Source organism: Enhydra lutris, unplaced genomic scaffold (assembly GCF_002288905.1).
Source record: "Enhydra lutris kenyoni isolate GAN:26980312 unplaced genomic scaffold, ASM228890v2 scaffoldscaffold28, whole genome shotgun sequence".
Lineage (NCBI taxonomy): Eukaryota > Metazoa > Chordata > Mammalia > Carnivora > Mustelidae > Enhydra > Enhydra lutris.
In genome coordinates this window covers 1,465,801-1,477,371 of record NW_019154112.1, presented here as the reverse complement: position 1 = coordinate 1,477,371, position 11,571 = coordinate 1,465,801, and the positions used below count along the sequence as shown (strand labels likewise).

The following is an 11,571-nucleotide window of genomic DNA, read 5'->3' as shown; positions in this document are numbered from 1 at the left end:
TTGAGTGTGGCTAACACGGGAATGAGAGGTGGGTCAGTGACCTTGAGCTCAAGGCAGAAGCGAGGAAATTAGGAGAGGGGTATTGGTGGTCAGGCTTCCATTCCTCGTGCCGGTCCACCGTAACGCTGTCTTGTGGTCCATGTCGCGTTTGCAGCCCAGCCGCCGGGGCCAGCCAGATCTGGGTGGGCCTGGGCAACACTCACGGGGCGGGGCCAAGTTCTGAGGAGGGGAGCGAAGTCCCCCTGGAGTGGGCGCGGCGTAGCAGGGCGGAATGGGCGTGGTCTCTGGGAGCCCCGCCCCGTCCCGCTTAGACAATGCCCCGGAGCCGCCAGACCGTCGCGCCCCCGCCCCACCGTAGTTCTTGAGCTCGCCTACCCAGGGACCCCTCAAAAGCAAAGAGCTCCAGTCCCCGAGGCTTGAAGACTAGGACTCCCTTCTCCAACTCTGTCCTCAGGGGGGTGGGGCCCCAGCCAAGATCACAGAACGCAGGAGTCGGGGTGGCCACTGGAGGTAAGTCTAGGGGTTGGAGATGTCCTCTGGACCGTGCGCGGGCTGAAGCTTGAGGATGCCGGGTCCGTGCCTGCAACGGACAGAGTGCAGGAGGCCGAAATTTGGGTGCGGAGCTGAGCGGGGTAGACTTTGGGGAAGATGGACCAGGAGACGGGGTCCTGGAGCCGGGAGTGGCAGCCGCTCTCTGGGACCACGCCCCCGGTTTCCCCGCCCCTTGGATTTCGTTTTAGACCTCTCCCAGGCCTTGGGGACTCGGTCTGGTTTATACTGGGTCGCGCTAGGGGCAGCGGGACCGGCCCGGGTGGAGGGAGATTTAACTCCTTAGATTCTAATTTCTCCCTCGTTACCCCTCTTCTCTTTTCTCGTTTGGGCATTCAGGACTTCCATCTTCCAGGCCTTGACTCTCTCCCCAGCTGCCTCCTCCTGTCCCATAACCCTTTTGGGTCCCTCGCCGCACTTCGGGTCCCTATGGCCGCGAGCAGCTGAGGGTTAAGGGGGCGGGACCGTTGCATTTTTGGGGAGTGAGCGCATCCTAGCGGCTGCCAAGAGGGGCGCCTAGCAGGGACCTCGCAAAGCCCCCTAACTGGGGCAACAGGTGTTGTGAAAATTAGGGGTCCGGGTCTTGTTCCTCGGACTCCTTACAAAGAAGCAGACCAGACCCAGAAGGGTGCGGGGTGGAATGGGGTCGGCAGGAGAGGAAGGTCTGGAGCGGGTGGGGCGAAGTGGGAGGGGCGCCCGGAGATGGCAGAAGGAAGACCCGGGCGCTCTTAACCACCCCCCTACGCCCTTCTGTGCCTGTCTCTTTCTCTGCCAACCCCACTCCCCTTTTCTCTTATCCCAGACAGGTGAAGTAAAAAGAGAAAACTAAGAAATCAGCGCGGCCGGAGGGGGAGACTGTGTGGATGGGATGGGGACGCCAGGAGAGGGGCTGGGCCGCTGCTCCCATGCCCTGATCCGGGGGGTCCCGAAGAGCCTGGCTTCGGGGGAGGGTGCGGGGGCTGGCCTCCCGGCTCTGGACCTGGCTAAAGCTCAGAGGGAGCACGGGGTATTGGGGGGTAAACTGAGGCAGCGGTTGGGGCTGCAGCTGCTAGAACTGCCTCCTGAAGAGTCGCTGCCGCTGGGACCGCTCCTCGGTGACACCGCCGTGATCCAAGGGGACACGGCCCTAATTACGCGTCCCTGGAGCCCCTCCCGCAGGCCGGAGGTGAGCGCCGCGGCGCGGTTTGGGGGGTAAGGGGAAAGGAGTAGCTGGACGTGCGGGGCTTTAGGAGTTATGGTTGGGAATGTCTCTGCCCCGCGCCCTCTTTCCTGCCCTTAGGTCGATGGAGTCCGCAAAGCCCTTCAGGACCTTGGGCTCCGGATTGTGGAGATGGGGGACGAGAACGCGACGTTGGATGGCACTGATGTTCTCTTTACGGGTGAGGCTGAGGTGCCTGCATCCCTGGGCTTTGCATTGGGAAGCAGAGATGGGGCGACTAGGCCATTTTGGGCCTTGTTTCCAACTCACTCTGGCTCTCAAACCTCCGCGGCCTCCCTGGGCTCAGGCCGGGAGTTTTTCGTAGGCCTCTCCAAGTGGACCAATCACCGAGGAGCTGAGATCGTGGCAGACACGTTCCGAGTGAGGAGCGGGACCAGCTTCTTGCTGGGGAAGCGGGGAGCGGATTGGGTGGGAGGGGCGCACGGAGGGGGCGCGGAGTAGAAAGGAGCCCAGAGCAACCTGTGTTTGAGGGAATCCCCCATCCCTCCCGCGTCCCTGAATAATTTCTTTTGCTGCCCCTAGGACTTCGCTGTCTCCACAGTGCCGGTCTCGAGCTCCTCCCACCTGCGCGGCCTTTGCGGCATGGGGGGCCCCCGCACGGTCGTGGCTGGTAGCAGCGAGGCTGCCCAAAAGGCTGTCAGGGTGAGGAGGGTGGGGCCAACAAAAGTGGGAGTGGCTCTTGGCCCGTAAGGCTGAAAGCAGGGAGGTTCAGAGACTTAATTCCAACCCCTGCCCTCATGGAACTGTCCATCTGGTATGAAAACACGTCAGAAAGCAAGAAGTTACTATGGCAGGACAGGAAACACAGTCGATTAACATCGTCTTCCCGAGTTTCAAAAAACTTCTCAAAGGTGGCATCTAAGCAATGAGGAAGGATGGATGACATGGACTGGTGGGGGCTGGAGAAGGGGAGAAGAGGGCTGCAGGTAGTAAGAACTGCATGTGGGTCTGAGGTGGAACTTAACAAAAGTCACTAAAATGCTTAGAACAGTGCCTGACACATACTAAGGGCAAGTGCTTGCTATCATTATCATGCAACAAATGTAACTGTGTTCCCAGCCCTTAGTGGTGGTAGGGCCACCAGACTCAGTTGTGGGGAGGCTCGGAGACTTGACCACTTCCTCTTTTTCCCTTCCTCAGGCGATGGCAGTGTTGACAGACCACCCCTATGCGTCCCTGACTCTCCCAGATGATGCAGCTGCTGACTGTCTCTTTTTGCGACCTGGGCTGCCTGGTGTGCCCCCTTTTCTCCTGCACCGTGGAGGCGGGGACCTGCCCAATAGCCAGGAGGTGAGAGGAGGCAAGAGCTCCACTACTAACAACAACCAGAGGAAGGAGTCTCGAGCCTTCCTAGTGGGACAAAGGAGGGGTACCTTCTCTAGAAGCATGGCCGGCTCCAAGAAGGGCCTGGCTGTGGCCTCAGAGTCTTACTCCCCTCTCCCATTTCGTGTTCTTCCTGCAGGCATTGCAGAAGCTCTCTGATGTCACCCTGGTACCTGTGTCCTGCTCAGAACTGGAGAAGGCAGGCGCCGGGCTCAGCTCCCTCTGCCTGGTACTCAGCACGCGTCCCCACAGCTGAGCTCCTGGCCTTAGGGTTCTGGCTGGCCAATGTTTGGGCAGCATAGGGAGTAGAAGTGGAAGAAGGCTTAGATAGAGGACGGTGAATAGGTATAGTAGTGGGGAGAGGGCCCCAAGATGGGGGGGGAGGGCTTAGTGTGGGAAAAATGATAGAGTCCACTGGGTGAGTCCTCTTCCACAGAACTAATAAAACAGAACTGACCTTTTAGACTGGGCTGTGGCTGGTGTCTTAACTGGGATAGGGGCAGGGCTGAAATCTGAGGTTGAGGTTAGTCTTTCATTCATCAAACCCTCATTAGGCACTTACTGAGTCATTGCCCAGCCCTATTATAGGTGTTTGGGTGCAAGATGGACAGGATAGAATTTCTATTGTGGGGAGCATATGTGACGTAGAGAAGAAAGAGTAGGGTGGATCACTCATTATCTAAATGTCAGATGATTCAGAGAGTGGTAGATTACCAACCCACCCCTAGTTGATAGAAAGGAAGAAGTAACGCTTCCAGGGACATTCATTTTCATTCACTCATTTACTGAGGCTTAGCAGTAATATAAAAAGGGTCAGTCTTCTGAGAGCAGGGAACTCACAGTACATTGAAACTGAAATACAGGTTGTGATGGAACAATTTACAGGGTGTGATTGCTAAGAGATAAATAAGGAGACTGCCTACAGCATCAAAATCAAAATGTATGCAGGGGTAGGCAAAGAGGGTCAGGAATGGCTTCCCAGAAATGGCTACATTTCAGCTGAGTCTTGGGGATGAAGAATTATTAGGCAGGAAGGTAGTGGGGAGAAGGAAAAAAGGGTGATATGGAAAGAAGGACTTGCCTGGCACAAAAATGTATTTGGAGGCTGGGGAGAATCTCTCCCAGGCTGGCAGGCTGTGCACATGTGGAGTGCCAGAGACAAGTCTGGAAGGTAGGCAGAGTGCTGCCAGCACCTTGTACCCAAAGCCAAGGCCCATGGGTCCAAGAAAAGGTCCTGGAAAGACATCCTGCAACTCTGGAATACAGGTTGTGAGGAGGAGGTTTGCATTTGGGGAGGACCCCTCTGGCTTCAGGGAGGAGGGCAGGGGCAAGAGGATGAGGTGGGGCTATGAGTCAACCAGGGAGGAAATGAGGAGAGTATATTCAGGTGGCAGCCCTGGGCATGAAGAAGGGTATGGATTTCACAGTGACATTAAAATAGAAAGACAGGACTTGGTTCGTTGTGTGGGAGTGAGCAGAACGAGGTCTGCATGACTCCCAGTTTCTGGCTTAGGCAACTGGTTGATCAAGAGAGACTACAGAGGAGGATGAAGTGAGTGACAGTGAGTTGGGTTTGGGATATGCTGTGTGAAGAATGTCTATGGCTGACCAGGCAGGGCTGTCCCAGGGATAGATGGGAAATCTCATTACTTGAGATCTGAGCTGGAGAGAGTTCTGAGTGTTGTTTGCAGAGGTGAGGCTTGAGGACTGGCTGTGAATGCCAGATTCCCAGAAGAGAGGGAAGTCAGATAAAGGGACGAACCTAGAATGGTGGGGAATACCATGGGAATAGGGAGGAGGGCAGAGGAGTCCAAAGGGAAGATGCCAGCATTAAAGAAGGAAGTAACCAAAGACCAACTAAAAACTCTACTGGCGTGGCCATTAGGACATCACTGGCAACCTCATGGAGAGATGAGGAGCAGTGTGAGTGGAGTCAAGGAGAAGAAAAAGTGTAGGCCCCTGGTTCAAAGAGCTGGACTGTGCAGGGGAGGGAAGAGACAGGACAACTATCTAGGACTTGTTGATGTCTTAAGATAGGGAGACAGGGCTTGATCAGGTTTAGAGAGGGCACCAGTGGTGAAGAAGATGTGAAAGTTATAGGAGAGATGGGGTAACTGAAGGAGCAAGATCAGTGGCAGAGCAGAGAACCCAGGGCTCCTGACTCCCATACTAGTGCTCATTTCTGTCCCGTGGTGCATCCATTGCCAGGTGAGGGGCCGAGAAGGAGAGGGGAGCTGTGGAGAGCTGGGAACCTTCAGCTTGTGAGGTTTGAAATAAGGGCTTCCCTTCAAACTACAACCGCATAGATGGTCGAGGCATCAGCTGGGACCATGGGGGACAACCGGAGGGGCCTTCTGAGGGCCAGATGATCCAGGTCTGCGTAGAGCAGGCTCTGAAAGGTGAGGAGGAAGGCAGGAGAGTCTCAGAAGTCTGACTCGCTGGGGGATTCAGGTCTCTCTCTTTCTCAGTCCACTCTTCTCAGGGATTGGGTCCAACCCCCTTCCAATCGCCAGGCCCTTACCGCCTCCTGGTCCAGGTCCCCTGCAGTCTTGGGCTCCTCCTCCTTTACTGGCCTCTGGGGCTTGACTTTCGCGAGTGGATCTATATGAGGGGGAGTGGTGAACAGAGCTGAAAAATGGAGAGAAAGGGACCAACATTCTGCTTCCAGCAAGGGCTCAGACTCAGGAATTGAGAGGCGGGAAGTATGGGAGCAGTAGAAAAATGGGGTGGTTAGTCTCACCAAATCTGGGGAGTGGTCGAGGCGGGTGCGGGGGTGATCGTCTGTAACGGATGTATAAGTCTTTGAGAGCCACCAGTTTTATCTCGTCTTCCTCGGGGCCAACAGCAACCCAGCAACTCAAAGGCTCAGACCCGCAACACAATTTAGGCTCCACCCCCACAGATAGTTCCGCCCACGCTCTGATCCTGCTCCGGCTCTAGCGTCGCCTCCTTAGCCAGGGCTCCGCCTACCAGCCTGTGGCCTCGGCCCAAGGGGTGACCTCCCTCCTCCGCCCCCTTCCTCTATAAACCACACGCCGGAGCTCTAGGTCTAGCTTCTGTCTGCGAAGGTTCTGGTCCTACTCCGCCCGCCTCCGGTCCCGACCCATGTAACCAGGCCCCGCCCATTGTACTCACCTGCGCCACCACCAGACCACGCCCAACGCCCCGACTCCCAGCATCAGCCCAGCGCCCAGCAGGGGGATCAGGAGCTGGGGATTCACGGACCCTGGGTGAATGGAGGACAGGGTGGTGACGGATACTAAGGTCAGGGGTGCGAGGACAGAGAACTAGATCTCCCGTGCAGGAAACCTCCCGCTAAGGCCTCTCTCCCTCCCAAGGGTGTGTGAGTGAAGTCCCAGGCGCAAAGGCCTGGACCTACCATGGGTAGACCCCGGTGCCCTGCAATCAGCCCCGTCCCCTAGCACGTGAAGCACTGTACGGCTTTCTTCTTCGTGGCGGCCCCTGCAGAAAAAGGTGCCTGAGTCCCCTGCGCTCAGGAGCAGCTCCAGCCGCCGGATACTGGGGTCCAGGGCACGTAGGCGACCAGCAAAGGGCTGGACTGGAGACACAGTAGGAGTTCCGCTCGAGGAGGCCCACAGGATTGGGCGGCGTCCTTTGGACAGGCCCTTGCAGGCAGGGAAGCTAGGCGCCCAGGCCCAGCGGATGGGATGCGAGACCCCTACGCAGGAGAAATTCACCCGGTCTCCGGGACGGCCGTCCAGTGAAGCTGGGGTTGGAGGGGACAGGGGTTAGGGCAAGTCCACAGGGCTAGACTAACCCCACTCCCGAACCCCATTCCCGTCTCCTCTCTCTCCCCTCTCTTCTGCGCTCCCACCAGCCTGGATCATCCCCCACACATCAACCCTCCCCTCCCCAGCATCCCCCGCCCTTCAGTCTTTCCTCGCGCCCACTCCCAACTTTCCTGGGGGAAGATGGCTTACCCCCGGGGTCTCCCTGGGCCCTTGACAGCAGCAGCGGCAGTAGCTGCAGAACCAGAGCCATGGCTGGGATGTATGTGGTGGAGATAGGAGGCAAGTGTATCAGCGGAGGAGAGACCAGAGGGAAACTCGGGAAGAGGAGGTTGGGGGGGGCACGGGTTGGGGGCTCTGATAAGAGCGGGGCGGGGCTACCAGCCGCCGGATCCCTCTGGGAGTCCTCGCTGGCTCGCTTTCAGCCCTCAGACAATACTCAGTTGAAAGTGGTGCTCTGCTGGTTATGGAAGCACTTTCCTGTACTTTAACTCCCGCGGGGTAGCGGTGGCCCGGAGCATCCTGGCTGTCTGAGTTCAAATCCTGCCTTAGCCATCTACTAGCTGAGTGATGTGGGAGAATCGTTCAACTTCTCTGGGCCTGTTCATTCATCTGTAAAACAGGGATAAAAAGCACCTACCTGGGGCGCCTGGGTGGCTCAGTCGTTAAGCGTCTGCATTTGGCTCGGGCTGTGATCCGGGGGTCCTGGGATCTAGTCCCACTTTGGGCTCTCCGCTCCGAGGAAAGCCTGCTTCTCCCTCTCCCACGCCCCCTGTTTGTGTTCCCTCTCATGCTGTGTCTCTGTCAAATAAATAAATAAAATCCTAAAAAAAAAAAAAGCACCTACCTTCTAGAGTATTGAGAAATTTAAAAAAGTAATACACCTACAATGCCTAGAACAATGCTTGACACATAGGAGCACTGGGTGCTCATCATTATTGTTACTACTGCAACTTCTTATTCTAGCTTCTCCTTCACCTCTCTGTGCCCACGCTGTCCCTCCTGGCCAATGGTGCCCCACCCAAACTGGCAGGTTTTGGTCTGGGAGACACTTTGGAACAGGCCACATGCCCCACACCCTGGACTTCATCGGCCTTCGCCCAGGCCAGGCCAAGCCCTGGTTTAGCCAGGGCAGGTTCCCAGAACCTTCTGAGGGCCTAAGGCAGCACCTCAGCAGGCAGCCCCAGCCTAGGTCCTTGCTGTTGTGACATCACAGAGGCCCTTGGTGACATCACGAATCTTTCATCTTTCATCCTGAGGCTGAGCAGGGGTTGGGAAGACCATGTCAAGGCTGAATCCAGATGAAGTTAGCCCCTTCTGTCCTCAGTTTCTGCTCACGCGCCCCTACCAATGCCCCCCAAGGACCCAAATTGGGCAATGAGTGTAGGCTACACCCCATTATCCGTTTCCCGGAACCAGTAGGTGCTGCCACCATAGCCGCTGTAATGTCACAGGGGCTTCGGTGATGCCTTTTCAGAGGACTGTGAGGACAGGGCTGTCAGCTGGGAACCAGGAAGGGTGTCTTGGCCTGAAACCAAGAACCAAAATGGAGTTGGCCATGAGTGTGCCTACCTTCCAGTACCTCTCTCTCCCATCCCTACTCCCTCACCCAGTTCTGCTTAGTCCCTCCCCACCCCTGGTCATCAGGGTATAAATGGGGAAGGAGGGGCCACCAGAGGCAGGGAAGGGAGGGACCTTTGGGATTATAAATTCCAAAAAGGCCACTCAACTCCCAGAGCTGGATCCCTGAAACTCTACTCTGTCAGCTGCTGCACTTGCTACCATCCCCGGGGACCCTCATCATGAAAGGCTTTCTGCTGCTCATCCTGTCTGCTCTGCTCTGCTGGGTCTCAGGTGAGCACTGGGGGACCCCCAGGGACTTCTGCACCTTCTCCCACCCACTGTGCTCCATTGCCCACTGCTTGGGATCTCAAATACCCTTAGCTCCAACCGGCGCAGCTCTCCTGTGACGGGGTCCTTGCTCCATTTCTCAAGGACCCATGTCTCCTTCACGCTTCTCCCCACCTCCAAGACTTACCCTTCTAACCTGCCAGAGCTCCAGGTCCCCTGTCCCCCACTCCACGACCAAACCCAGCTTACTGCTTTGTCCTCTCACCACCTGCACTCAGCAGAGTCCTCCCAGAAACCTACGCGTCCAGCCTGGGGCTTCTTGTACACCCCACCCTCCCCACCTCCTCCTCCAGATTCTGTTCTCAGTCATTCAAGCAATAGCCTTTCCTAGTTCACCCCTGCTCTTCCCCGGAGAGCATACTCACAGGGACACCAGCTTTCTGGAGGGTCCCAGTGATCTCCTAGAACCTCCTGGGAAACTGGGGAGATAGCCTGGTTCTAGGGAGGGGATGCCAGGGCTGCTCACCCCCATGGTGAAGTGGATTTATTTCACAGAGGTGCAGTCACTGGGCTCCTCTGCCCTTGGACTGAACCCTTCCTTCACCAAACTTTGCTCACGCAAGCCTAGAATCAGCTGAGGTGGGAGCCTGGAGGGTGACACTTTTTGCATCCACCCCCTCTCCATCATGGAATGGTGCTCAGACAGCACCTGACCATCTGCTTCTCAGATATTATTCTTTTCTGTCTGAATGCTGCTGGAGAGGATCCCTCAGGTCTGGTTCCTCTTCCCACCCTCATGGTGGTACCAGGTGGGGAGAGTAAATCGCTAAAGCTGGCCACAGGTGGTTTTGTTGCCAGCCTCAAGTCCCAAGCCACTGATACAAGTGTTGCAACCATGACTTTTATTTATTTATTTTTTAAGATTTTATTTATTTATCTGAGAGAGATCAAGCCGAGCACAAGCAGGGGAAGCTGCAGAGAGAAAGGGGGAAGCAGGCTCCCTGCTGAGCAGAGAGCCTGTGGGGCTGGATCCCTGAACCCTGAGATCATGACCTGAGCTGAAGGCAGACGCTTAACCAACTGAGCCACCCAGGCACCCCAAGAGCCATGATTTTTTATTTGTAGTATTTCTTCTCATTTCAAGTCTCCGTCTGTGACATCTTCTGAATTCCTTCACCTTTTCCCCCACCTCCTCCATTCCTTGCCCACGGTAGTCTCACATTCCATCTATCCCTGGCCCTGTGTTTTTGTTGGTAGCTCTGCCCCTCTTGACTCATCCCCGAATGGGGTGGGGTGCAGGACGATATTTAAGGTGTAGGCATTCACAGAGCAACAACTCCACCCTCACCCACTTCCACTATTTCTGTTTCATTCACCTGCTCGGTCACTGTCAAACCAAACAGGTCAGAACACTTACTTGACTGGCTCTTCTCCACCCTACCCCACAGCTCGGCTGGTCCCCAGGTGAGTCAGACACCCCATCCCCTCAGCCTGACTTGTGTCTTCCCAGCTGACATTCGCTGTCACTCCTGCTACAAGGTCCCCGTGCTGGGCTGTGTCGACCGGCAGTCCTGCCGCCTGGAACCAGGACAGCAGTGCCTGACAACAAATGTGTACCTCGGTAACACGCCCCTCTTTAGTAGGGACAGGGGGCTGGTGGGAGACTCTATGGCAAGGGCCAAGGCCCAAATGTGGCTCAGACTGCAATGGGACACACAGTCCCAGAAAGGACAATATTTGGCCAAGTATTCTTAAATGCCAGCACCATTCTATGACTTTACACGGATTGTGGGCAGCAACAAGTCCGAGGACCAAGACTGGGGTGAGGGGGTGGGGGACGGAAGTGCAGAAGGACAGTCAGACTTACTGAGAATAGATAAGGAGGGGAGGGGCAGGGGCAGAGTAGGGAAGGAAGCCTGGGCTGGTGCATGGGCGGGGGGACACAGGCATGCCAGGCACCCGTGCTGGCTGACCCCACGGTCCTCTCCTACCCTCAGGTAAGATGTGGGTTTTCTCCAACCTTCGATGTGGCACACCGGAAGAGCCTTGTCGGGAGACCTTCAACCAAACCAACCACAAGCTGGGCCTGACCTATAATACCACCTGTTGCAACAAGGACAACTGCAATAGCCCAGCTCCTCGGCCCACCCCAGCCCTGGCCCTCATCCTCCTCACCTCTGTGGCCGGCCTTGGCCTCTGGCTGCTGCACTGATACTCACTCCATAGCTGTCCCTCCTCCCACCTACCTTAGCCTGAGTTTAGCCTTAGGTCTCCTTGTCCCCCGGCTCCCTACACTGGTCTCTCCTTAACTCCCTTCACTCAGAATAGCATTTCTCCAGGCTCTTCACATTTCTGTAATTAGACAGCGGTCTCCCCACCCATCCTTCCACCTTACATCCTCCACTGACCTTCCCCCGAGTCCGTCCCTATATCCCTCTAGACCATCCCAGATCCTCCGGTGGTCCCAGAAGAGCTCCGCACTTTGCGTCCTGCACTCTACCACGCCCAGCTCAGAGAGGGATGGAGATCTGGGCCTGAAATGGGACTTCTGTCCTGTCCCCTGCAAAGGCTCCCAGGAAGGACCTGATGACCTCACTGTATGGGGTTGATTCCCCAAACCCTCGGTCCATACGTACCTCATCCCCATGCTTGCCTCTTTGCATTTTGAGTAATAAATGTCTATGTCTGATAAACTGTGTGTTTTTTTGTCAAAAAACCTGTCGTCAGAGGCCCCCCTCTTGGGAGATAACACTCTCAGCTCCTGCCCTTCCCCAAGAATCCTCCAGGGACTTTCCCTGGGAGGCTGGGCTGGGGCAAATGGAGAAACGGGTTTTTCAGGCCTCCATCCTTCTTCCTTCCTGTGTCTGGGGTTGACATACG

General features: G+C 56.3%; 3 protein-coding genes across 6 annotated transcripts; 2 read left to right on the top strand and 1 right to left on the bottom strand.

The window, feature by feature from the left end:
* Positions 1–264: 264 nt before the first annotated feature.
* On the top strand, positions 265–3,554 carry LOC111152269 (dimethylarginine dimethylaminohydrolase 2). 2 transcript variants are annotated; one of them, XM_022510726.1, is made up of 7 exons: positions 265–510; positions 1,352–1,714; positions 1,829–1,928; positions 2,055–2,128; positions 2,291–2,410; positions 2,909–3,058; positions 3,231–3,554. In XM_022510726.1, exons 2-7 carry the CDS (start codon positions 1,418–1,420, stop codon positions 3,345–3,347), a joined length of 858 nt encoding a protein of 285 aa, XP_022366434.1. In that variant the 5' UTR covers positions 265–510; positions 1,352–1,417; the 3' UTR covers positions 3,348–3,554. The 2 variants fall into 2 exon arrangements, with proteins under 2 accessions (XP_022366434.1, XP_022366435.1); XM_022510727.1 differs by lacking the exon at positions 265–510 and adding an exon at positions 526–1,105 and having other exon boundaries at positions 3,231–3,553.
* A 1,102-nt stretch (positions 3,555–4,656) lies between these two features.
* LOC111152374 (megakaryocyte and platelet inhibitory receptor G6b) lies at positions 4,657–7,093 on the bottom strand. 3 transcript variants are annotated; one of them, XM_022510896.1, is made up of 6 exons: positions 7,033–7,093; positions 6,471–6,818; positions 6,227–6,317; positions 5,832–5,872; positions 5,613–5,692; positions 4,657–5,483 (listed from the first exon to the last, which is right to left on the bottom strand). In XM_022510896.1, exons 1-6 carry the CDS (start codon positions 7,091–7,093, stop codon positions 5,379–5,381), a joined length of 726 nt encoding a protein of 241 aa, XP_022366604.1. In that variant the 3' UTR covers positions 4,657–5,378. The 3 variants fall into 3 exon arrangements, with proteins under 3 accessions (XP_022366604.1, XP_022366605.1, XP_022366606.1); XM_022510897.1 differs by lacking the exon at positions 6,227–6,317 and having other exon boundaries at positions 5,379–5,483; positions 5,613–5,709; positions 5,830–5,872; XM_022510898.1 differs by lacking the exons at positions 5,832–5,872; positions 6,227–6,317 and having other exon boundaries at positions 5,379–5,483.
* Positions 7,094–8,494: 1,401 nt separating this feature from the next.
* LOC111152520 (lymphocyte antigen 6 family member G6C) lies at positions 8,495–11,384 on the top strand. Its single transcript, XM_022511007.1, is given in 4 exon segments — positions 8,495–8,566; positions 8,568–8,694; positions 10,202–10,312; positions 10,689–11,384. Coding segments are annotated over 4 exon segments (525 nt in total). The 3' UTR covers positions 10,904–11,384.
* Positions 11,385–11,571: the final 187 nt, after the last annotated feature.

Excerpts from the sequence above, each read along its gene's own strand:
- LOC111152269 (XM_022510726.1), top strand. The coding sequence starts at position 1,418 with ATGGGGACGCCAGGAGAGGGGCTGGGCCGCTGCTCCCATGCCCTGATC. Across the intron at positions 1,715-1,828 it reads GCCCCTCCCGCAGGCCGGAG|GTCGATGGAGTCCGCAAAGC; the intron begins GTGAGCGCCGCG and ends TCCTGCCCTTAG. Across the intron at positions 3,059-3,230 it reads ACCTGCCCAATAGCCAGGAG|GCATTGCAGAAGCTCTCTGA; the intron begins GTGAGAGGAGGC and ends TTCTTCCTGCAG.
- LOC111152374 (XM_022510896.1), bottom strand. The coding sequence starts at position 7,093 with ATGGCTCTGGTTCTGCAGCTACTGCCGCTGCTGCTGTCAAGGGCCCAG. Across the intron at positions 6,819-7,032 it reads GGCCCAGGGAGACCCCGGGG|CTTCACTGGACGGCCGTCCC; the intron begins GTAAGCCATCTT and ends CTCCAACCCCAG. Across the intron at positions 6,318-6,470 it reads GGCACCGGGGTCTACCCATG|GGTCCGTGAATCCCCAGCTC; the intron begins GTAGGTCCAGGC and ends CCATTCACCCAG.